The 26,828-nt window shown below is 41.3% G+C and overlaps 2 protein-coding genes across 2 annotated transcripts in view; both read left to right on the plus strand.

Moving 5' to 3' along the window:
- The window catches only part of SGK2 (serum/glucocorticoid regulated kinase 2), a 538,190-nt gene that overhangs the window by 463,542 nt on the left and 47,820 nt on the right, over window positions 1–26,828 (plus strand). The window lies entirely within an intron of this gene.
- L3MBTL1 (L3MBTL histone methyl-lysine binding protein 1) overlaps window positions 1–26,828 on the plus strand; it is a 41,956-nt gene that overhangs the window by 552 nt on the left and 14,576 nt on the right. Inside the window, exons 2-10 of the mRNA XM_063455690.1 lie at window positions 238–352; window positions 1,813–1,922; window positions 9,526–9,628; window positions 9,742–9,865; window positions 9,955–10,075; window positions 13,136–13,229; window positions 13,323–13,414; window positions 25,403–25,507; window positions 26,216–26,351. Of these exons, the coding sequence (XP_063311760.1) occupies window positions 250–352; window positions 1,813–1,922; window positions 9,526–9,628; window positions 9,742–9,865; window positions 9,955–10,075; window positions 13,136–13,229; window positions 13,323–13,414; window positions 25,403–25,507; window positions 26,216–26,351 (988 nt within the window). The 5' untranslated portion in view covers window positions 238–249. The remainder of the gene's footprint in view (window positions 1–237; window positions 353–1,812; window positions 1,923–9,525; window positions 9,629–9,741; window positions 9,866–9,954; window positions 10,076–13,135; window positions 13,230–13,322; window positions 13,415–25,402; window positions 25,508–26,215; window positions 26,352–26,828) is intronic.

The following is a 26,828-nucleotide window of genomic DNA, read 5'->3' on the forward strand; positions in this document are numbered from 1 at the left end:
TCACTTCCCATTTAACCCCTTCCTCCCTTGCATGTCTGTAATCTGATCTGCTAATTATTTTACCCTTCATCCTCTTGCGCTTTCTCCGTATAACCAATTTACCAAATGTATCCCTCTGTTTACCTGTTAAAGCCAAACCTTCTCTACCTTTAACATTTATTTTTAGTGCATCCATTGACACTTGTCTCTACTCCATGCCCTCTATCTTCCCCATTCTGCTTTCACCCACTTTCCTAGGAGACAGACACCATGGATTTGATAAATAAAATGAAAAACGATGCAGAGACTGATGTTCCCTCATGCCAGGGATCCAGAGAGCAATCTGTACTAATGGTCTCTTCCACTCCACCAGGTAACTGACAGTGAATCAAGAAAAACACGGAAGACTATCAGTAGTTCTAAACGCAATGTTATTTAAACACAATTTTTTATAACCCAAGGCAAAAAAATAATTCAAACTTGTAGGGACGTGTCTAGCAATACGCTCTCACATTAGGTGCTCAGTACATTAACAATTTGTATCCAAGAAAGGAGGAATAGTACACTCTTTATGGTGTAATAATGAGGGTTCCACTGACCTTCAGATCCAATGTCCAGGTATATAGTAAAACTAGTAATTATGGTCCTTCACAGTTTCTTGGTAGTCCACAGTCCATTTTATTTGCTATCAGTGCATAGAGAATGACAACATTTTGGCCAGTCTGGTGGCCTTTGGAACACTAGGGTAGGAAAGACACATTGGGTACCATATCTGTGCCTCCCACATGAACGATGTATGCTTTATAGTACACTTTAAATTCCATTATGTGCCCTCATGCCAATATTTTGATAATATGAGAGCTAGAAGATAAAATGTGTATACATTCATCCCTGCATCTCCATTTGATAGCCAGCTGATGTAAGTGACTAAGGCCCAACATTTGTCTAAATCAGTGGTTCCCAAACCAATCATGGCCCACCAACAATCCAGGATTTATGTATTTCCCTGACACTGACAAAACCTGGACTGTTGGTGGGTTGTGGGGACTGATTTGGGCTAAAAAGACGTATATGGCTACTTGTTTGTTTTTGTTTTTTGACTTCAGTGCTCAACACATTAGTGTACCCTAATACTTGACTTCGAACAGTTAAAGGGACACTGTAGTCACCAAAACAACTTTAGCTTAATGAAGCCATTTGGGTGTATAGATCATGCCTCTGTAGTTTTACTGCTCAATTCACTGCCATTTATGAGTTAAATCACTTTTGTTTCTGTTCATTCAGCTCTAGCCACACCTCCCCTGGCTGTGATTGACACAACCTGAATGAAAACAAAAAAAGTTTCATTTTCAATCTGATGTAACAAACTTTAAACGTTTTTATCTCCTGATTTGTAAATTGAACTTTAATTACATACAAGAGGCTCCTCCTGGGTCTAGCAAGCTATTAACAGAGCAAGAGATTATAAATTCTAAGATAAACAGAATTTAAAATAAAGGAAGTGTAAACATTAGATGACTCTTTACAGGATGTGTTTAGGAAGGCTGTGCAAGTCACATGCAGGGAGGGGTGTCTAGGGTTGTAGAAACAAAGTGATTTGTGATTTTATGGCCAAGAATTGAGCAGTGAGACTGCAGGGGCATAATCTTTACAGCAAAACCCTGTCATTAAGCTAAAGTTGTTATGGTGACTATAGTGTCCCTTTAAGAAGGTTGCATAAGATATATGATATAAAATAATTTCTAAGCAGTTCCCAATTATGTTCTTTTTATGAACATCCTTATTTAAAATGTACAGCAGGTGAACCTATACTATGAATGTGACTTTTCACAGTAGCTGTGAAGTTACCACCTACAACCTCAACAGACAAACAGAGCCCTCTGGGGGATGAAAAGAGGAATGCAAGAGTGATGGAGCTTATCACAGTCACCGTGAATCCCCAGGTGAGAGGAAATCTCTTTGTGAATATTTTAACAAGCACCACTACTGATCTTTTTTGTTTATATGGAATGGAAAACCACCCTCTGATTGTGATTTCCTGGGTCGGGTTTGCAGGATTTTAACAGTTTAAGCAAGCTGCAAAGAGCTAAATGTTGAGAAACATTCGATTGACACCTTTATTTTGATAACCCACCACGACATGTCAGCTAATCATGTCTTAACATTCAAAGAACTCTGTCAAACACTTTTGCACACTTCAGCTCACAATTGTACATGAATGTGTCAGACATTCTTGATAATTATCTCTGGTGCCTCTGGTCACATATCAGGAGACTCCTACCAAATTCAGAACAGCTGCTAGGCAGGCTACATCTTGTTTTACATCATGTACAGGGGCGGACTGAGAGCCTTTGGGGCCCCCGGGCAAAATTAGATCCCAGGCCCTTTGAATGCACAAATATATGTGCATTAAATAAATGTTAAAGGATCACTATAGTGTCAGGAAAACAAAGCGGTTTTCCTGACACTATAGTGCCCTAAGTGTGCCCCCACCCTCAGGGTCCCCCTCCCGTGGCTAGTTACATCCTCCCTCTCTCTGTCACTAGTCACCTCCTCCCTCACTCTGTCACTAGAGTGAGGGGGTGACTAGTGACAGAGTGAGGGAGGGGGTGACTAGTGACAGAGTGAGGGAGGGAGGGGGTGACACAGTGACATAGGGAGGGATGGGGTGACTAGTGACAGAGGGAGGGATGGGGTGACTAGTGACAGAGGGAGGGAAGTGTGACTAATGACAGAGGGAGGGGGTAACACAATTACAGAGGGAGGGGGTGACACAATGACAGAGAGAGGGATGGGGTGACACAGGGAGGGGTGACTAGTGACAGAGGGAGGGTGGGGGTGACAACTGGAGTGATTAGTGACACAGTGACGGAGGGAGGGGTTGACTAGTGACAGAGGGAAGGGTGACTAGTGGCAGTGAGGGAGGGGGTGACACAGTGTCAGGTGACTAGTGTGACAGAGGGAGGGGGTGACTAGTGACAGAGGGAGGGAGGGGTGACTAGTGACAGAGGGAGGGAGGGGTGACAGAGAGAAGGGGTGACTAGTTACAGAGGGAGGGGGTGACTAGTGACAGAGGGAGGGAGCGGTGACAGTGACAGAGAGAGGGGGTGACTAGTGACAGAGGGAGGGGGGTGACTAGTGACAGAGGGAGGGAGCGGTGACAGTGACAGAGAGAGGGGGTGACTAGTGACAGAGGGAGGGAGGGCTGACTAGTGACAGAGGGAGGGGGTGACTAGTGACAGAGGGAGGGTGGGGGTGACACATTGACAGAGGGAGGGGGGTGACAGTGACAGGGGGTGACACATTGACAGAGGGAGGGAGTGACTAGTGACAGAGGGAGGGGGTGACTAGTGACAGAGGGAGGGGGGTGACAGTGACAGAGGCAGGGGGGTGACAGTGACAGAGGGAGAGGGGTGACAGTGACAGAGGGAGGGTGGTGACAGTGACAGAGAGAGGGGGTGACAGTGACAGAGAGAGGGGGTGACAGTGACAGAGAGAGGGAGGTGACAGTGACAGAGGGAGGGGGTGACAGTGACAGAGAGAGGGGGGTGACAGTGGGAGGGAGGTGAATGTGACAGAGGGAAGGGGTGACAGTGACAGAGAGAGGGGGGTGACAGTGACAGAGGGAGGGTGGTGACAGTGACAGAGGGAGGGGGGTGACAGTGACAGAGGGAGGGGGGTGACAGTGACAGAGAGAGGGGTGACAGTGACAGAGAGAGGAAGGGTGGTGACAGTGACAAAGGCAGGGAGGGGGGTGACAGTGACAGAGAGAGGGAGGGTGGTGACAGTGACAGAGGGAGGGAGGGGGTGAGTAGTTCCTACCTGTCTCTCTGCTCCCTCTGGTCTCCCTGGCTGCTGCTCCTTCCCCTGCTGATCGGGCTCTGTGTGAGAGGAGAGTACAGGAAGTGAGGTCACTTCCTGGCCCCATCACACAGAGACGCACGCACGGGACAGGGAGAAGGAGACCTGGCAGAGAGCTGGTGAAGCTGCCAGGTCTCATGTGAGGGCAAGGTGGGGGGGGAGATTTAAAAAGCGGTAGGTTGCTGGGGCCCTGCGCTGCATCAGGGGCCCCAGCAACCTATTAAAGGAAATTATTTTTTATTTTATTTTTGCCATTCCAGTTGGAGAGATCTCTGATCTCTCCAGCTGGAGCATGGCTGTGCTGCCGGGCCCCTGGCTGCCTCGGGCCCTCGGTCCATGACCGATGTGCCCGAGTGGTCAGTCCGCCCCTGATCATGTATATATTTCAGTCAGTTTACATTGCTGTAATACTTGTATGGCCTATAAAAAACACCTGAAAACAAAGCACAATCTATAAATAACCATAAAAGGGTGCAAACCAAGTGTAGACAATGATATAAACAATCTACCCTTTCAAATAGAACTCAGTTCAAACAAAATCCATCCTCTTTGCCATAACACAACCAACAAAGTTCATAAAGGTAAAATATTGCAACTCCAGAACGTCTATGCAACTTTATTTTATGGAGACGCTAATGGACTATATTAAGTGAGGGAAAAAAGTATTTGATCCCCTGCTGATTTTGAACATTTGCCCACTGACAAAGAAATGATCAGTCTATAATTTTAATGGTAGATGTATTTTAACAGTGAGAGACAGAATAACAAAAAACAAATCCAGATAAACACGTCAAAAAAGTTATAAATTGAGTTGCATGTCGATGAGTGAAATAAGTATTTGACCCCTTCGACTTAGTACTTGGTGGCAAAACCCTTGTTGGCAATCACAGAGGTCAGACGTTTCTTGTAGTTGGCCACCAGGTTTGCACACATCTCATGAGGGATTTTGTCCCACTACTCTTTGCAGATCCTCTCCAAGTTTTTAAGGTTTGGAGGCTGATGTTTGGCAACTCGAACCTTCAACTCCCTCCACAGATTTTCTATGGGATTACGGTCTGGAGACTGGCTAGGCCACTCCAGGACCTTAATGTGATTCTTCTTGAGCCACTCCTTTGTTGCCTAGGCTGTGTGTTTTGGGTCATTGTCATGCTGGAATACCCATCCACAACCCAATTTCAATGCCGTGGCTGAGGGAAGGAGGTTCTCACCCAAGATTTGACGGTACACGGACCCGTCGATTGTCCCTTTGATGCGGTGCAGTTTTCTTGTCCCCTTAGCAGAAAAACACCCCCAAAGCATAACGTTTCCACCTCCATGTTTGACGGTGGGGATGGTGTTCTTGCAGCATTTCTCCTCCTCCAAAGACGGCCAGTTGAGTTGATGCCAAAGATCTCGATGATCAAATACTTTTTTCCCCCCACTGTATTAACATGATTTGGGAGTGTTAATCGTCAAAATTAAAGCACGGATAGTGGAGAAAACCTTGGTAGCATTGACAGGCAATGTGACATACACTCAGTATATGAAAGCATAGAACATGATATTGGCCCATCTAGTCTACACAATTATGATGATGAGTTTACTTGTTTGCTCAACAAGGTAGCCTAATATAGTGTAAGGTGGCCTTCATGGTCTATAGTTTTGTTGCTGGAGCCCAAGTAAAAAAAATATGCCATCTATGGTGGCTGAAGATGGAGACAGATCCTAGTAGTGAACAATACCACCAATGGAAATCCAGAAAAGTAGTTAAAGGATCACTATAGGGTCAGGAACACAAACATGTATTCCTGACCTTATAGTGTTAAAACCACCAGCTAGCCCCCTGGACCCCTCATGCCTCCATATATATAGTAAAAATCTGACTGTATTCAAGCCTGAAGCTGCTGGCTCTGCCCTGTCTGCCTCAGAAAAAAACAGCAGTCTACTGACATCATCAGAAGTAGTAGCCTGATCCAATCACAATGCTTCTCCATAGCTGAGACTGACAAGGAGGCAGATCAGGGGCAGAGCCAGCATGATTCAAACACATCCCTGGTGAATCAGCATCTCCTCATAGAGATGAATTGAATCAATGAATCTCTATGAGGAAAGTTCAGTGTCTGCATGCAGAGGGAGGAGATACTGAATGTTTGGATGTATTTTAGGCAGCCATGACCCAGGAAGGATCTCTAGCAGCCATCTGAGGAGTGGCCAGTGAAGATATCACTAGGCTGTAATGTAAACACTGCATTTTCTCTGAAAAGACAATGTTTACAGCAAAAAGCCTGAAGGTAATGATTTTACTCACCAGAACAAATTCAATAAGCTGTAGTTCTGGTGACTATAGTGTCCCTTTAACAGTCCAAATGTCAGAAGAGTAAATAAGATGAAAGTCATGGTCTGTGTAAGTCAAATAAGGGAAGAGGAACCGTAAGCAGTGAAATCAAGGAATCGAGACAAGGTGCGTGGCACTGGTCAACTCATGGTTGGAGTTCTGAGAGCTCTATAAAAATAGTGATGACTTGACTCTTTTTAAAAAAATCATTACAGGTCAGTTACACACAGAAAATGGGGTGCAATAAGACTTGTGATGACAGAATGATAGAGATAAATTGATACAAAACATCTTATAGAAATTTGTAGCAATATAATCTTATCGTAAAAACAATACACCCTTTCAAATAGAATTCAATTCAAACAGAATCCATGCCCTTTACCTTAACACAACTAACGGGGTTCATAATCCAAGACTACAGAAAATAAAAGAAATCTTTGAATAAAAATATCGACTGTTAGAAAAGAAAAAAGTGCGCTGTGCCTTTAAGTGATTAGTGCATACATTGATGTGCATATACTTATACAAAAACGTTTTTCAAATGTGAAAACTTTATACACTATATAGTGTTTTAACAAAGTGACCAAGTGATACAATAAAGTGCAAAAAAATACAAAGCACTTACATAGAGAACTTTTAAAAAAGGGGGGGCATATCTTCCCAGATGTTGTATAACTCAGGAGGTAAAACGGAGGAGATAAAAAGAAAGAAAAATAAACATAGTGTAAAACTGACAAAAAAGCGAAGAAGTGGTATAAAAAATAAACCAATCAACTCACAAAAGTGGAGCAGTAGAAGTCTGCTCTCACTGTAATAGCCCAGAAAATATCAGAATGCAGGACCACGATATTATAGGCAGGACAGCAGCTGGATATTTTTCAAACCTTTATTAGCAGCATACAATAAAAATCACGTTGGCTCCGTCCTTGTATGGCCAGTCCTCAGACCCTTGTTGAACTTCTGCAGTATGTTCGGGCACTGGAACACGGCACAAGGCTTCCAAAGGGCTCACTCGGTGCGTCCTGACGTCGTGCGTCTGACAGCGTGATGACGTATTTCGTTTGGATGGCTTCTTCGGATCATGTTTCTGGGTCTACTCTCTATGTGAATTTATATCCATTCCATTGATTTGTAATTAGTAGCATTTGAGATGATTGGTTTTGATTCAGAAAGTCCTTAAATTAATCTTATTATAAAAACTTTAAAGTACATATCGCCTAAACGTCTTTCTTGGATACGTATCAAATATTTACACACACACATTCCTGCACAATCCAATGTGATTCAAGATCAAGTCAAATTGAAAAATGACAATATTAAAAATAGCACGGCATAATTCTTATAGTGAACAAACAAAGAACATATTTTTTTCTAAACCCTCATAGGTATATACTGAGTCTATAAGTGAGGGTTTGGAAAGGCTTATTGCCTAAATATCTCATTCTTGGATATAAAAACAAAAAAAAAAACAACAAAAAAAGGGGGGGGTTACATAGTTAAAATACAATTCATTAAACACCAAAATATATTCCAGATCTTATAATATTAGAAGAATATCTCATATTGTCAAAAACCAATTGACCAGGAGCAATAGTTACAAAAAATACACTAGACACTTATATAAAAACTCTAAGAACATATATATATATGAATTTAAAAAATAAAGTAATTTAAAAAAATGAATCCATAAACATACTAATACAGAACTATACATGTCACCTACTCGAAAAAAAGGGGGAAGAGAGAAGAGAAAATCATTTTACAAATATATTACAAAAAATTCAACAAATCAAATTCAATATTTAATCCTTTGGGTTGTAAAGTTTGTAATCTGTGTACCCATCTCATCTCTTCTTTCCCTATGTCTAAAATGTAATTTCCTCCTCCCCATCATTTTCTCACAGTTTGAATCCCTAAGAAGGTTAGTCCACTAGGGTCCTTGTTATGACATCTTTTAAAATGTGCAGACACACTATGTTGTTCAAAGCCTTTTTTAATATTATTGACGTGTTCATAAATACGTTTATGAAGGGGGCGAATAGTTCGGCCAACGTATTGTAGCCCACATGGGCAAATTAAAAGATAAATAACATTTCTACTAAAACAAGTAATAAAATCTTTAATATAAAAATCATCTTGCTTGTATTTTGTTTTAAACTTATTTATAGTTTATACAACCTATTTTCGCTACATTTGCAGCCTACACACTTACCACAAGAGTAAAAGCCTTCTTTATTATTAGTTTAAAACGTTTTAGGTATTTCTGCCTTGGGATGATTAAAAGTTAACATTCGTTTTAAATTAGGGGCTCTTCTGAACGTAACAGCAGGTTTATTTGGAATTATATTAACTAATTCTCTATCTTTTTTCAAAAGGTGCCAATGCTTATCAATTATATATTTATTTCTCTAAAAGTATCGACTGTGTCTACAGAATCTCATAAAGGAAATAGACAAACTTTAGCTTGATCTCCTGAAATGGAAATAATGGCGTTCAGAACTTCAAATGAGTACTATGCAGAGTGTGGACCGAAATAGGTTGTGGATGAGTGGGGTTCAACTTTGCCAAAAATGCTTTGTATACTTATCTTTGTATGGAGAAGTCTCAAACCAATCAAAATAAAATAACATTGCCAAGCAGGTAACCATCTGAATGAAGGTCAGGGGACAGGTGGCTTTCTACTGCACTATAATTGCCTGCCTACGAGTATGGAAACTTAATATTATCAGCAAGTTCAACACGGTTTATCTTACCACATTATTAACACAATATGTGCTGGAAAATGACACAGGATATGTAGATTATGTGGGAACACAGGGCACAACACACTGCTCTCAACGATTGTACTGGGTGGAGATTGATTCGACAAACTTAGGATGCCCGTGTAATAAATGGTTCAGTATAATAAACCAAAAACAGCCACAAAATTGAATAATGCACGTGAAACAATAAAATGCTCTAAGCATGCATACTTTATCTTTCTATGTTTTGGCTTAACTAGTTTTCAATATGTCATAGCTTACATTCTCCATAGCAAGCAACCATTTTTCTTTCATTCTTGTTTGACTGTTGGGTAATCAGTGTTCCATAACCTTTGTTGTTGGTGCAGAATGATTTTACAAATCATAATCCCTCGTTTTGCTTGAATGGAGTGCCCATCACATTATTGTCACTTTAGAGCTTTGCTAGCATAGTTTTTGTTAATGTTGTTGTCTGTGGAAGTTGTCTAGATGTGGGTTTCCCATAGTTGTGCATCATTGACTTGATTTTTGGTTCAATTTCATCACTGGCCAAAATATTTTGCTTATTACTGTTACACAATAGTATTTCTATGCCCTGTAGCCTGAACGTTTTTGTTTGTTCCATTACAGTTCCGTGTCAGCCGATTGGATCTCAAAGAGGAGCTTCCCAAAACCCCCAAAGAAGAGACCCCTGATGAGCCCAAAGATAATGACACAAAGGCGCCTTATCAAGGTGTACATAACACACTTTATTTAGTAGTATTGCACATGTGGCTTGCAGAACTTGTTTCTTGTAGATTGTGTGTTTGAGTTCCTGTGTCACTGAGAATTTCTGTTTCTTCACAGATTCTGAGGGGAGAGACAGTCCCATTGTTGACCCCTCCATGTGTTTGTGTGATACTTGTGGTTGTCGCCACATGGTAGGAGGCACATGTGAGACCTGCGGTGATATCTGTCACTTTAGAGAAAGGTAAGTCTGAGAGTTGCATGTCAGTGTGACTTGGATAAGGCGTAAGGAAGTCAGTGTCACCCTGTCCCTGGTTTCTGTGGTGTCCACAGCAAGTCCCTAATTCTGGAGACATTACCAAGTTTTGGGGTTAGCAGCGAGGTCCCTAAACCAGTCAAGAAACGGAGACCCAAGGAATATCAAAGTCCAGCAGAGTCGGAGCTTGACCAACTGGTGAGAACAGAATTGTTTGCTTGTTGTTACTATATTTCTTATGTCTGCAAAGTGTAATGAAGGAGGTTGTTAATAATTGCCAAATACAACCTCTTTCTGTGCATGTACTACTACATGACCAGGACTTTTACCAGAAAGTGTATAGTATTTACAGATTACTGATTGAAGGATGTATTATGTAGTGTATGCAGATAACTGATTGAAGGATCAGGTGTATAGTGTATACAGATTACTGATTGAAGGATACATCATGTAATGTATGCAGATAACTGGTTGACGAATCAGGTGTATAGTGTATACAGTTTACAGAATGAAGGATGTAGTGCAAGCATGTCAAACTCAAAGGCTAACACGGGCCAAGTAAACAAGGTTTAAGTTTATGTGGGCCGCAAAAAAACAAAAACTTACGTTTTTATAAAAAAAACCTAGTTTTTTTCTAAAAGTACAGTAAAGAAGTTGCCTTACTGACACTGGACGTCCTCACGCTCGTAGAGCTTCAAAGTAAACAAAAGAGCAAATTTATTTTAAGGAGACCGCATTTGCATATAACCAATGGTCAGTCCAAATACCTTGACATATTAAGAAAAGTTTGGTAATGGGACTGAAATGGTCAATGTATGCTGTTTCACAACTATAATAAAACAAATTACGTTATCTTGTTGATTTTAAAGTCCTATGAGTGTCTTCTTCACTTTGGCTGAAATCATCAAGCTTGATGATTTCAGCCAATCCAATGGTTTCCCATAGGAAAGCATTGGGAGGCTATTGTGCATGTGTGGCAAAGAGCTGCGCGGCCAATCAGCATCTCCATGGGGAGCGTTCAGCTCCTTCATGCAGACCCAATCTAATACACTGCCCCCTCCCCCCATTCTAATACACTGCCTTCCATCTAATACACTGCCCACTGCCCCATTCTAATACACTGCAATCCATCTAATACACTGCATCCTCCCCCCATTCTAATACACTGCAATCCATCTAATACACTGCCCCCCCTCCACCCAATTTAATACACTGCCTCTGCCCTCATTCTAATACACTGCCCCCTCCACCCAATCTAATACACTGCCCCTCCACCCAGTTTAATACACTGCCTCTGCCCTCATTCTAATACACTGCCCCCTCCACCCAATCTAATGCACTGCCCCTTGATCTAATACACTGCCCCACTGTCACCCCTCTAATTTAATACACTACCCTTCCCCCTCCACCCATTCTAATACACTGCCCCTCCTCCTTCCACTCTAATGTAATACACTGCCCTCCCTCATCCAACACTCTTTGCTCAGCAGAAAGCCAGCCACTCTGCTCTCTTGTGACCATGGGAGGGAAGACAATAATCAGACAGGCTGGTAGCCACAGCACAAAGTGGCCCCAGGGAAGGTGGGCCGCAAATATATTCATTGTGGGCCGCAGGTGTGACATGCTGAATGTAATACATATTGATTACTGATTGAAGGATACAGTGTGTAGTGTGTACAGGTTACTGATTGAAGGATACAATGTGTAGTGTATACAGGTTACTGATGGAAGGATACAACGTGTAGTGTGTACAGGTTACTGATTGAAGGATATAGTGTTTAGTGTATGTAGATTACTGATTGAAGGATACAATGTGTAGTGTATACAGGTTACTGATTGAAGGATACAGTGTTTAGTGTATGTAGATTACTGATTGAAGGATACAATGGGTAGTGTATACAGATTACCGACTGAAGGATACAATTTGTAGTGTATATAGATTACTGATTGAAAGAAACTGTGTAGTGTATACAGAGTACCGATTGAAGGATACAATGTGTAGTGCATATAGATTACAGGTTGAATGATATTATGTGTAGTGTATATAGATTACTGATTGAAGGATAGAATGTTTAGTGTATATAGATTACTGATTGAATGATACAATTTGTAGTGTATATAGATTACTGATTGAAGGATACAATGTGTAGTGTATACAGGTTACTGATTGAATGATATTATTGAATGATATTATGTGTAGTGTATATAGATTACTGATTGAAGGATAGAATGTTTAGTGTATATAGATTACTGATTGAATGATATTATGTGTAGTGTATATAGATTACTGATTGAATGATATTATGTGTAGTGTATACAGATTACCGACTGAAGGATACAATTTGTAGTGTATATAGATTACTGATTAAAGGATATAATGATTGAAAGATGAGGTGTATAGTGAATACAGATTACCGACTGAAAGATACGTTGTTTAGTGTTCAAATTTCTAATTGAAGGATGTAGTGTACACAGATTACTGATTTAAAGACGCAGTGTGTAGTGTATACAGGTTACTGTTTAAAGAATGTTGTGTATATAGATCATTGATTGAAGGATGTTGTGTGTACAGATAGCTTATTGAAGGATGAGGTGTGTACAGATCATTGATTGAAGAATGCAATATATACAGATTACTGATTGAAGAATGTTGTGTATACAGATCATTGATTGAAGAATGCAATATATACAGATTACTGATTGAAGGATGAGGTGTATACAGATTACTGATGGAAGGATGTTGTGTGTACAGATCATTGATTGAAGAATGCAATATATACAGATTACTGATTGAAGGATGAGGTGTATACAGATTACTGATGGAAGGATGTTGTTTGAACATATTACTGATTGAAGGATGAGGTGTGGATAGATTACTGATGGAAGGATGTTGTGTATAAAGATAATTGATTGAAGGTTGTGGTGTATACAGATAAATGAATGAAGGATGTTGTGCATACAGATTACTGATTGAAGGACATAGTGTACACAGATTACTGATTGAAGGGGACATTGCGTAGTCAGTTCTACTTTTATATGAAGTTGGTGTTATTTACAGATATCATATAAATGTTAATTACATACGGTGTAAATACTTTCTGTCAGGGGTGCAGAGTGGGCATTTAGCAGGGTATCATTCAATAGCAATATCCTTTAATCTCAATTAAAAGATGCAGTGTGTAGTCTACATGGCTCTAGGAGGATGCTGTGTTGTGTACAGTATTGTCAGATGTGTATCTTGAAGACATTTCTGAATAGGAGAAGCAGAGAGAACGACAACCTATAGGAGACTGTCAAGAGTCCAAACTTAGGAGCCCCGAGAGGGAGGACTGGCTCCGGAGAGATACACGTGGTAATTATGTGACTCGTACGTCATGTTCATTTTCTTTGTGACTATTGTTGACTGTTTTCGTTGCTGTCCTCTACCTTACCTTTGTCCACACAGTTTCAGGAGATGAGATCGGGGAGTCCTGGTCATGGACGGTCTACCTTGAGGATCAGAAATGTGTTGCTGCGCCGCTGAATCTCTTTCGGGAGGTAAGTTTGTTAGTGAGAAGCTCCTACAACATTGTCCTCTGTAGTTAGTGCAACATTACAGGAACAATAATCATACTTACAAACAATAATGGATCATACACGAAATTAGTATTTGACATTGCTTTATTACAGAGAAACTCATTCATGTCTTAATGGGAAAAATAGGATACTCTTCTACACCCCTCACATTAACAATGCATATTTTAGACACATTCTCTTCCAGGGCACTCAAGGAACTTAGCTCACATTTTTTTTTTTTGAGAACACATTTATTGACAGATGTAAAGGAACAAATATAAACACACATCTTCAGCACTCCAGCTCTTAAGAGTGCTGCTGTGTGTCAGTGTGTGAATGTTGCAGTATCAGAATGTGTGTCTGTCAGTGTGCGTGTCAAATCAGTGTGTGTGTCTGTCGGTGTGTGTCAAATCAGTGAGTGCCGTGCCAGTCTCGTTGCAGCTGCCCCTGGCCCTGCCTCCATGTCTGAAATCATCAATCTTGATGATTTCCACCAATCCAATGCTTTCCCATAGGAAAACACTGGGAGGCTAATTAGCATCTCCTCATAGAGATGAATTGCATCAGTGAATCTTTATGGGGAGCATTAAGCATCTCCATACAGAGCTTGGAGACACTAAATGTAGGACCCAGGACACAGCTCAAGAGGCCGTCTGAGTGACTGTCATTAAAAGTGTTACTAGGCAGCAATGTAAACACTGCCTTTTCTCCGAAGTGTTTATAATGAAAATCCTGCAGGGACAAGCTACAGACACCAGAAAAACTACATTAGGCTGTAATGGTTCTGGTGACTATAGTGTCCCTTTAAGAATTACATTTTTGACATTGTGAAACCTGACTCCTAACGTTTTTAGCTGGTTCCCAGATTCCAAGCAAGTTTCTCAAGCATTGATATAGCTCAATAGTTGTGTTAACCAACTGAGTTGTCTTATTTAGGCATTCAGCAAAACCTCACTAACATATTCTATCATAGTCTGGTTTGTTGAAACTGCTTTTCAGGCTGTGTGATGCATACCTGTCCATTTGAGTAATGGCTTTAACCCCTTAAGGACCAAACTTCTGGAATAAAAGGGAATCATGACATGTCACACATGTCATGTGTCCTTAAGGGGTTAAACTCAAAGGAGTGTATGACCATATCTGGTAAGGAGCAGATGTTCCAGCCCACGGAGCATAAGTGATTACATTCAAATTTCTCTTCTTCTCAAAGAAAAGTCCTTCTCTCAGACAAATCTATTTCATCCTGTGCTGACACAGGAATACGTATGGGGGGTATCCAAAATCTGCGGGAAGGTGATTGACAAATATATGAATTATACATTACAAGTACTAGCAATATCTTGGTATGCAGGAGGTATGCCTTTAGGAGGACTGGAAGAACCTTGAAATATTGAGTTCCAGGGGATCATGTCAACTGCTTTCTATGATAGTTGCACCAGAAGTAGGAAATCAAGATTTCCTAGCAGGAAATTCAGACTTTCTGAATTGAAATATTTATCTTCAGGGTGAACTTTTTGGCAACTTTTTGGAGGCTTTGCAGTCAGAGATCTTTCTTGGATGACACTTCCCAAGTTAAACAGAAAAATATAATAATAACAATTATTCGCCACGATGTGGCAGTATAGCATCAAAGATGATGCTATAATTAAAAATTGCCACAAGATGGTGCTAAATCTCCAGTCATAAAAATGTTTTTTTTTATCCAAGTGTTTTCAATTATAATAATAATAATGCAATAAAAATTGTCTAAATAAAAATAAATCTGAGAGGATGATTGCACTGCACTAAGGGGCGATTGGCAGTAACGCGATCTGTACAGGCCCTAGCAGTCATAGTTTATTCTTATTTGCGTGCTGTCTTGTCACCCATCATTTGGAGTTGATGTTATTGAGGGATCTCATGCTGTGTGATTAACCATCCCCCCCTGTCTTACTCACTCTACTGCCCCCCCCCAAAAAAATGTAGATCACTATGTAGTAGAAATACACCCAAATTTAAAGGGACACTGTAGGTACCCAGACAACTTCAGCCCATTGAAGTGGTCTGGGTGCTGTGTCCCCGGTCCCTTAACCCTACAGTGGTAATTATTGCAGTTTTTAATAAATCGCAATAATTACCTGCCAGGGTTAACGCCGCCTCTAGTGGCTGTCTACCAAACAGGCACTAGAGGGACTTCCGTGTGGTTAGGCGACTTCTGGTTGCCTAACTGACCATAGACGTCATGCATGAGGACATCCAGTGTCATCCAAACCCCATAGGAAAGCATTAGTGTCTTCCTGGCACTATAGTTTCCCTTTAATTATGCATCATTTCATTGGGGTAGATCTAAAAACAGCTTGCAAAAGTGGCAAATGTCTTGACTGCAGCCTTTGCATGCCATCCTCTTCTAACCCCGCCCAGACTTTCTGTGGCTGTCCAATCACAGACTCCTCAATGCAACTCAATAGAAAGTCTTTGTAAGGCAGGTGCTCTGGACAGTGGTGTATCTTGGTTTTGTGCTGCCCTAGGCAGGACAAAACTCAGCCACCCCCCTCCCCGCGCGCGCGCCACCCCCACCCAACCCTTCCCCCCTGCCCCGCCTTCTAAATACACACACATTCACTGACAGATACGCATACACTAGCTAACAGACACACACAGTCAGACACACACAGTCGGACACACACACACACACTAACAAACACACACAGTCGGACACACACACACTAACAGACACACACAGTGAGACACACACACTAACAAACACACACAGTCGGACACACACACTAACAAACACACACAGTCGGACACACACACACTAACAAACACACACAGTCGGACACACATACACTAACAAACACACACAGTCAGACACACACACTAACAAACACACACAGTTGGACACACACACACTAACAGACACACACAGTGAGACACACACACTAACAAACACACACAGTCTGACACACACTAACAAACACACACAGTCGGACACACACACACACTAACAGACACACACAGTGAGACAAACACACTAACAAACACACACAGTCGGACACACACACTAACAGACACACACTGTCGGACACACAGTCAGACACACACACTAACAGACACACACACACACACACACTAACACACACAGTCACAGACACACACACACACACACACTATCAGACACACACAGTCACAGACACACACACACACTCACATTAACACATTTTTTTTTTATTTACTCCCCCCCCCCCCCCAGCCTCCTTACCTTTGGGAATGCTGGGGGTGGGGGGGTTCTGCCATTCCCTGGTGGTCCAGTGGCTGCAGGACGGCACTGGCGGGCAGGCTGGGCGGCCGGCGAGGGAGCTCTTCCCCTGAGCTCTCTGCTCAGCTCCCTCGCGCGCCGCCCGCAGAGTGAGGCTGGGAGGCGGAGCCGGAATATGACGTCATATTCCGGCTCCCAGTCTCACTCTGCGGGCGGCGCGCGAGGGAGCTGAGCAGAGAGCTCAGGGGAAGAGCTCCCTCGCCGGCCGCCCAGCAACCAGCAACCAGCCCAGCATGTCTGTTAGCCGCAAGGCTAACAAGACATTTGCCTTGGGCATTTGGGGGCGGCGTTTTTTGCCGCCCCCTGGAAAATGCCGCCCAAGGCAAATGCCTTGTTTGCCTCGCGGCTAATACGCCCCTGGCTCTGGACCATTGCTGCCTCTTGAGTTTAGCTCCACTGATCTAACCAAACCAGGAAGTAAAAGGACTGGTTGTCTGATTGACAGCCATGGAGTGTAACAAGGTTCATTTATAAAAGTGCTAAGGACACACTATTCACACATGAAACACTTCAGTTACATTTTCTGTACTGGAAGAACTGGTTTTAGGTTCAATCTTAAAATGTGATATAACAGGAACATCCGAATTGTCACATGTCATGCTCATGTGTTTCCCAAAGAACATAATAACATATGTTTGTTTCCAGTAGCAACATCATCCACTGTTTCCATGGGTGTATTTTTTCCAGCAGGCTTGTGGGGGGGTCACATTGGAAATGTGCATAAACAATGAATAGGGGTGACCAAGGGTCAGGGATACTTGGGTGCAGAGTCAAACAGTCACAGGAAATATAGTTAAACATTTGCAAATTGAAAATTAACCATCACTGGCATATGCAATGCCATACATATTATAGTTTGAACTCACTACCCTCCCACTTGTTGCAGACGTGGGTTTTTATATAACTATATATAGTAGATTGCTGGATAGCAGATAACAGATAAAAAAAAAACTGTACTTTTAAAGGAACACTCTAGCGTTAGAAATACAAACCTATATTCCTAATGTTAAAGTGTTATACTAACTATTTTGATAATGCCTCCCCTCTTGATTAAGCTGAAAAAGCAGTTTACTTACTTTTAGTCTCCTGCATCTTTGCAGAGCTGCATCCAGGTAGTCTGTCGAATGGCCGCCACCAGCTAGCTCTAGTAGTTCTGGTGCCTAGTTAATTAAATTTAATAATCATGTGTAAATTTGCTCAAAATATGCAATCTGCACACAGATGTAGCTAGACCTTGATTACAAAACCTTACTTAAAGGAATAGCAGTGGTTATGGTGTCAGCAGTGCCCTGGCATCACCCTAATGTGAGTAGTCAAACTGTTTCTTAACAATTTGACAGCTTATCTGCGTACCACTAAGTGCTGGGCACATTCCTCCATTGAGAGCTGAGTTCTTTTTAGCTCTCTTGCGCTAAATCTTGCTGTGAAGGGCCAGCTCACTAGTTGAAAGTGTCTGCTGATCGCTCTCAGCCAATGAGCTAAGTCCTGAATGGCCAGATTTAAATTAAAGGACCACTATAGGCACCCAGACCACTTCAGCTCAATGAAGTGGTCTGGGTGCCTGGTCCATCTAGGGTTAACCCTGCCTGCTGTAAACATAGCAGTTTCAGAGAAACTGCTATGTTTACCTATGGGTTAATCCAGCCTCTAGTAGCTGTCTCATTGACAGCTGCTAGAGGCGCTTCCATGCTTCTCACTGTGATTTTCACAGTGAGAAGACGCCAGCGTCCATAGGAAAGCATTGTGAATGCTTTCCTATGGACTGGCTGAATGCGCGCGCGGCTCGTGCCACGCATGGGCATTGAGCCGAGGAGAAGAGGAGGAGGAGAAGAGTCCCCCGCCCAGCGCTGGAAAAATAGGTAAATTTAACCCCTTCCACGTCTAGAGCCCGGCGGGAGGGGGGCCCTGAGGATGGGGCACACTCAGGGCACTATAGTGCCAGAAAAACAAGTATGTTTTCCTGGCACTATAGTGGTCCTTTAATGCAAAACACTTCCGGCCATTGTGAAGGAGGTGACTTCCAAGGAGGTCCCCAAGTAAATTAAGCACTCCTGGCATGTGTCCACTATAGTTTTCATTAGTTAAGTATTGCTCTGCAACAGTCGCACCTTCTCATCAGTCTAAGGCCCTATTCGGTTTTACTGTTAGGAACTTAGACGCTAAGCAGGAGCTCGTAGCGGTTGTGGAATACACTTTGTATAGAAGTTCTGTTTTGTTTCCAGTGTTCCATGTTCAAAGTGACTCTGTCAAGATTAAGTCTTTGGTCTTATTGCAGTCAAGGGCAGCCTCCGTCTAGATAATGCTGCCTGGTAGTCCTTTCTTTCATCAGTAGCTCAATCTGGCCCGGTCAAACTCCCCTCAATACTAGTAGCCAAATCCTGTTACTGTTCCTTCAGTCAAGACCGGTTCCAATCCTGCTTCTGCCTATGACTCCTAGTATGTTTGCTATTTACGTTTGGCAACATCTGTTAGGGCTTGGAATGTAGAAGTTCGGAATGCAGAAGGTAGCTCCAACATGAGAAAATCAGAAAAGAAGTACAGTCAAGGAGAATTCAGAGAGCTTAGTTAGTTCAGACAAAGGGTGGGTTTACAGATGAATAGACTAGAAGTGGGTTAATAAGTCTATATGAGTAACTCTTTGCAGTACCCAGATCCTAACCATTGCGCTCAGAGACCTTGGCCACCTTGTGAGGCACCTACCATGAAATCCTCTCCATATTGATGCCGCCATGACACTATAATTAATGTCGTCTGTCACTGTGGCATCAAAATGATGCTGACCTCTTCGTGCAGTTGAATCTTATACCTCCCTGAACGTGCGTAATTTTTCATAGCATAGCAGTCCTCGTCAAGGGATGCCGTGCTCAGACATCCTTCCATTGTTTTTTTGACGCCGTATCAACTTGGTTAATTCTATTGATGCTGAACATGTACGTCCTTGCGTAATATTTTTTACACTAACCAATGGTGTCAATACATGGATTATATAAAACCATGGATTATATAAAAATGACTTGGGTTCAAATTTTTAGGGGATGTGCCAATACCAACAGACATTGTAGTGATGGGTAAGCCGTGTGATTGTGTGTGTTTTGGCAAGCCAGATCACATCATATATGCATATTAAAAATACACAGGATGGACCTTCCTTCATTCATCAACACCAAGACTATCTGGACCCAGGACCATATTTCCCTTCCTCTAGACTGTAAGAATGTTTGAGCAGGGTTCTCATCAACCTGTTCCTGTAACATTTTGTTATTGTCTCATTCATTGATAAATTTCCCCCTATATCAATAAAGTGCCTAGAGAAAGGCCTCTTAACATGTAAATCCGTCCCTGCCTGGGCTGTTCTATGTCCATCCGTCTGTTATTGCAAGCATGGACTGGTTCATAACCAGTGAGATCTTTTGACATCGGATCCGGCTTGATCTCCTAATGTTCCTGCGCTACTGTGTCCGTGCATTATCTAGTTATTTCGCTACAGCCTTGATCCCCCTGCTGACGACCGTATTAGATTTGTATTACAGATTACTTTATCAGACTTAGTCTTAGCCTAGTCTCGTTATTTATACTGATAGGTGCCCTTGAAGGCACAGTTTAGTGGAGTAGCTACACCAGTACCCTGGTAGACTCAGTACCTCTGGCAATCTTACCAGTTAGAGTCCAGTATAGCTCTCTTTCTTCTATAGATAGGTGCCCACGAAGGCACAGTTTAGTTGATCTATCCCCCCCTTTTCCGTTATTCCAAGGGCAATTTAGTCACTCTATTTCCTCTCAGTACAGTTAGTCAGTTGTGATTCCAGACAGGTGCCCTTGAAGGCACAGTTCAAGATTTTCTGTAATACTTACTGACAAGTAACATACACCAGGTGCCTCTATGGGTACCTACAGTTCAGGCTATGCCTTTTCAGTGACTAATTGCTGAGTAACGGTTATTATAGCGACTGGGCAGTATTTCTGTTTTTATATGGGGCATTCACCGACTAGCCGCAGTTACACATCAACTACTTATTTTGTAGCTATTGGGTTTCTATCGTACTCCCTGTGCTGCGCATCTTAGATTCATTGCAGCAGCTTGACAGATTGAGTTATTCTGTATCGATATATACATTCTTTCCAGACAGCTGGTGTTCTTTGCAACCTATTTAATTAGCAACATTGTATGCTAATTGTTTGCTACCACATTACTTTGATTGTGTAGCGACTTGTCTCTGGGGGGGCTTAACTTCTTTACTCCCCCGGCTTGGGTTTAATGCCCGGTTTTTTTCTGTCTTGAGACATTAGAGTTTAGTGACTTATCATTTGTTTGTGTGAGTTTTTTAGTTTATCAATAAAGTATTTAATTGATCCCTTTCAGTATTACATTGGGACAGATCTTTTTCGTTTTTTTCTCTTTCTACTCATAACCAGTGAGATAACTTAGTCGTTATATCTCCATCAGCAGTATCTGAGTTGCAGATTTGATTGAAGGCAAGATCAACGCAGCTATTAATTCTTCCATACAATACAATACAATACAATGAGCAATGTCAATACAATGAGCACCATTAGTTTGGATAATAATGTCATTGAGATCACAGGACATCCTTGAAAACTAGTGAGAGCTAATAGCCTGGTAAATACTTTATAATCATTATTATATGTGCTGGGGCTTCTTCTGATAGGTAGACATGAAGGACATGGCCCAATGTACATAATCAGAAGTCTGAATATGTCACCTAAAATCATGCTTTATATAAATCACAGTTAAAACACAGTTAAAACCTTATCTTGATCTGATTAGAATCATCTAGACGTCTTTGATATTTTGTGAGAACACAATTTCACTTAAGTGCTATGGCAAATGGTCTGTCCTACTCATAAAGCCCACTTATCTTCCTCCTGATGGGCTATATATTCCTGTCTTGAGCTTTTCCAAAAGAGCTTATCTTTATGAGAAACCCATTCTTTTTCACTGTGTTGAAATTTCTTACAATATTTGGCGCTATGTAAATGCTAATGATAAAGTGACTAATTTGTCACATGTTTCAGCCACTGTTTGAAATCAGCTGTCAGTCGTGATGGCTCATGGGAACTGGCTTTTGCACATGCACAAGATTATCAACAGAAGATTTTTATGGGACCCCATGATTTACCGACACACATTTGCAATAGTAGTAGTACACCAATGAAGATGAATTTGGCAAAAGTTGAATTAGTATGGCAGTGCCAAGTAGGGTCAGTTGAAGGTAAATATATCTTTCTTTCTGCTCCCACCTAGGCCACCTCCAGACAAGCAGACATGCCACAATGTGGTGTCTTTGTAAAAAATACAAAGACTCCTCAAGTGTTTTTTTTTCTTCCTCAGAGACGAGAGGAGTTTATTTATACTGTATTTGTATACAGATTTAAGGCATGGAGGCTTAAATTTACTATGCAAATAATCAGAGGTTTCAGTTTCATCCAGACTCACAATTATATTGTTAGTTTCTAAGCTGTTAAACAGGTCTCTTCAACTAGGTATTTTAATAGTTGAAATAACTCCCCGAATAGGCTGTTAACCCCTTAAGGACACATGACATGTGTGACATGTCATGATTCCCTTTTATTACAGAAATTTGGTCCTTAAGGGGTTAAACTGGTCTCCATCAAAGATGCTTCTTGTTTTTTGGGATTGTAAGCCTCTTTATTGCATACACCCCTACATTGTTAATCATCTAGATTTTTCTTCTTTAGCTGTGGTGACTGTTTGTGTGGCCTGGGAATGTGGGACAACTTAGGTGACCTTATGTCCCAGAAGTACACCAAAACAGCTTCAGAACTCATTGTTTGTTTTTAATTTTATATAGTATTTTTTTTATATATTTAAATATGAAAAGCCTGTTAAGCCTGAAGTTCTGAAAGGAATTTGCCAGCCTATTTATACTCATCTGACCAACGAGACAGGAGGACTTTGGATGGGACGTTGATACCTTCCGCCTCTCCCTTAAATTAATCATCCCCTACACACTAACCTAGGTGGGCTCTTTTCCACAGACTCATCTGCAAGTCGGTTTTCGGCACACCACAACTGATTCTTTCCTTTACCTATCTACAACACTATTGGCCTGTTGTACCTTATATACCTTATATATATTTTTTTTTACGGGGCTCATTATGGTAATACAATGTAATTTAATGGATTTGAATGTATATTATATGTTTAATTTCAGTGCTGCAGGACTGAGAAGGACAAATTAAAATTAGCTAGCTGTGTTGCCCGTTTTGATGCTGAGGGTTTGAGGTGTAAGAGGAAGGGAAGCTAAGGAGTGTGATTTACCTCCTAATTTAAAAAAAAATTATAATAATTTTGACAATCAATTTTTTATTGAGGTACATTTATTACAGATTCTGTTTTTGTAATGGTGACATTGCTAGACAGTTATATTTAGAAGTGTTATGGTATAGCATAAACAATGACATATTTTCTGAAATAGCTAAGCTAAGACATAAAAACATGTGTATAGTGCTAAGTGACATTGCATGCATAGTCACATAAAGGTTATTCCGGTCTCGGTCTCTTTTAAATTAAATAACTACCTAACATAACATAAGAGCATTCAATAGGGAAAGGAAAATAGGATCTGAAAAAGCACTAATGCAAGTCTAATGAACAAGCAAAACGTGAAAAATAACTAACAGAACAGTGAGCTGCAATACTATGATCCAGATGCAGAACAAACTAGTTGTGTAAGAGGAGTAGACTCGCCTTGCATTGTGCGGAAATCTAGGAATTGCTGGGTTATATAACCCCTAGCCTAGGAAGCCTTGGGGGGGGGGGGGGGGGGGAGAATGTATGTTAGAGTTCTAGGTTAATGGAAGCGCCATACACACTTATATCCAAGGTATAATGAGTGTATAGGTAACATTTATGAAGGAAAAAAAAACTTAGGAAAATGAATAAGCCATAAGTAATAAAACAAACAGAAAATGAAATATAGACTGTGGCAGTGCCCATGTCACAGAATTCAATCCCTCTTGGGACAAATGGAGTTATACTCCATAAACCATGCGAGGCAGAAAAGGCCAAAGAGTCTGGATGCCATGTGTGAAGGCCTAGAGCCTGTAGAAAGGCTGTGGCCTCCAATGGAGAGGATAGTTGGAAAAAAGAGCCAGCCCTGTCGACAGTCAAGGACCTTGGTGCCGACCACCGGTATTCCACCTCTGATTCTCAGAGTTGGCGTGTGACAAGCCTAAAGCTTGCCTTTACTGTAGTGTGGATCTGTAAAGGTTTTGGAAGAAGGTAAGATTTGAAGATTCGAAGGCATAAGGTGTTTTATCCTGCAATGCTGACATGATGCCGCTTCTGTCGAAGAGCAATTGACATCAAACAATTTCGTAGAAGGAAGCTGTTGAGGGAACCTTTTGAGGTTTGTTGATGCAATAATATCCATCATGTGAGATGCCTTAAATAATGAGCCACTTCATCTGACGAGGTGGAGTCCCGAATGCCCGGGATTTTAATATTGCCTATGTCGTGTGTGTCATTAGACGCACCTGCTGGTTGCTTTTGGGATCTACATCCCATTGTGTGAGCGTTCTGAACCTGAGAACGGCCCTCAAGTAAGTAATAGATAAGATGCTCCAGAAGTAGACCAGACGCTGGTCGCAGCACTCTAGCCGGGAGGGAGGTGCAGGAGGCCCTTGATTGTCAGCTTGTGTTTTTTTCCAGCAGGAAAAATAGGAAAGGCATCCGATGAGTGTCCACAGCTGGCAGATGTGATGGAAAGCGTGTTGTTGTCGAATCAAGGTGGCAACGTTAGAGTAATCAGTCTATTTCTCAAGATAGAGCCAGAGCACCCGGGAATAGTGTCCGGTCTGCTTGACTGCTAAGCTCCGCTCCCTACCTCCTAATTTTGAATTCATTATAAAGATTTATTTAAAAAAATAGTTACATTACCTCAGTGCACCCCCACTGCACTGTTTAGTAGATCAGGAAGAAAGTAGATTATTCAGTAAACATCTGCTCAGTAGTACTCTTCAGGAGTACCGTACTTCCACATTACCAATAGCATAGTTTATATTTAGTGTTAAATCTGGGCCAAGTTTTGGTCTGCAGTACAGCTCTCTTTTCTCAGACTAAGTTGTACATGCAGCAGCAAAACATAGACAAAATGGATATAGTAAGAAATCTCATTCCTTTAAAGCTGGCTAACAGGAGCCGGTTAAAAAAAACCCACTAAATATCTCTAATCTGACTGTCTTTCAAGATTATGGCTCTGTGGGATCCTAATGCCAATATGATGGCTGCACAGACAGAGTACAGGTGAATAGTAGCCTCGCCTGCACTTTGCATCCAACCTGATGTACCCCGACAGCTGTGAAATGCGTATGTTATAAAAATGTCAACAAGTAAAGATCTACATTGCCATCTTCACTGACACTTCAAAAGGTTAAACAATTGCAAAAAGATAATTATACAGAGATAATGACAATATACCATTATTCTAAATGTCACTTGCTGTCAAACAGTACCCTGACACGCATATCTTCTACCCTGGAAATTGACAATTCCAAATTAAATGCTTGGAAAAAAAAAAAAAAAGCAAAAACATGTAAAGTATAACCATTGTTTATTAATGTTGAGTTCTTCATCGGTGATGTGTGGAAACAGATTGCCATTGTAATGCCTTATGACTTTATCTCTACAGTGGCAGTTGGGGACACAGCATAAGAATGGATTTAAAGTGGGCATGAAATTAGAGGGGACAGACCCTCAGCACCCTTCCATGTACTTCATCCTGACTGTGGCTGAGGTAAGAGGTTTGGAAAAACACAGTCAAAAGTGGTGACAGAACGGACATATGGAATTTGTGTGTAGGTTACACTTAACACATCAAGGAGCTCTTCAGTTCCTTTACTTGGAGTTTTCAGATTCCTATGGGAAATCTCTGAGCTAAGCAAATGAAAATTTCTCTAATGTGTTAAATTACATTGTTCAGAGATTTCCCACTACTGAAACGAGAAGGTTCTCCAAAATATGGTTGGACCAATTGGAAAAGGGCATCCTTTTCTATGTATTGGATAGAGCGGATAGGGGAGAGAGTGGAGATAAAGAAACACTTTCTGCTCACTTTGATCTCAACTGTTTCACCCAAATACCAGAGGCTCCAGATGAAACTCTAGAAGTTCTAAGTTCTCTAGGTGGAATCCACAGCCTGTATAATTCACTAGGAGTGACCAGTTAACACAGATTAAATGAGTGATGTTCCCTGGGAGCACTTCTTGCTGAAAAAAATGCTTATAGATTATCAGTAATATCTTCATGATTTATTTTGTGATTTATTTACCCATGACCATAAGTACATTTATGGAGAGAAGAAAGCAATCATTTGCGTTATTTTCATATGAAAAGAAAATTCAGTTTGACTTGACTTTCTGTTAACTTGTTTAGTTTTTTGTCTCATCTCTTTATCCATTTTTGCTTAGTATCATGACAACTTTTCTACTTATCCTTCTCTCAGGTTTGCGGTTTTCGGATAAGGCTTCATTTTGATGGATATTCAGACTGCCATGATTTTTGGGTGAATGCTGACTCACCAGATATTCATCCAGCGGGCTGGTGTGAAAAAACTGAACACAAATTACAGCCCCCCAAAGGTACCTAGTAATTGGAAAGAACATATGTTGTTATATTGTTTTTTCTTTTTCCTGTTTTTTTTTGTTTTTGTTTCTTAGAGCCTTTGTTAATGTTTTGTTTCCACTTTTCTATTATGCTGTACAGCTTCACATTTTGATTTCTGTCTGTTTTGTCTTTGCTCTTTTTTTCCAAGTCTTGTATGTGAATAGTTATAGTTATAGGTACATAGGCTGAAAAGAGACATGTGTCCATTAAAGGAAAGCTATAGGGTCTGGAACACAAACATGTATTCCTGACCCTATAATGTTAAAACCACTATTTAGGTGGCTTGCATCCCTTAGCCCCTTAGAAGGAATTAAAACTCTCCTTATTTCCAGCGCCCCCGGCCCTGGCCCCGCCCCGATCTGCACCCTTGATGAAATCATCAGAATTGCCGATTTTTAGCCAATCCAATGCTTTCCCACAGGGAAAGCATTAGATTGGCTGAAATCAGCAAG

The sequence above is a fragment of the Pelobates fuscus genome, chromosome 5 (genome assembly GCF_036172605.1).
Source record: "Pelobates fuscus isolate aPelFus1 chromosome 5, aPelFus1.pri, whole genome shotgun sequence".
In the NCBI taxonomy this organism is placed as follows: domain Eukaryota; kingdom Metazoa; phylum Chordata; class Amphibia; order Anura; family Pelobatidae; genus Pelobates; species Pelobates fuscus.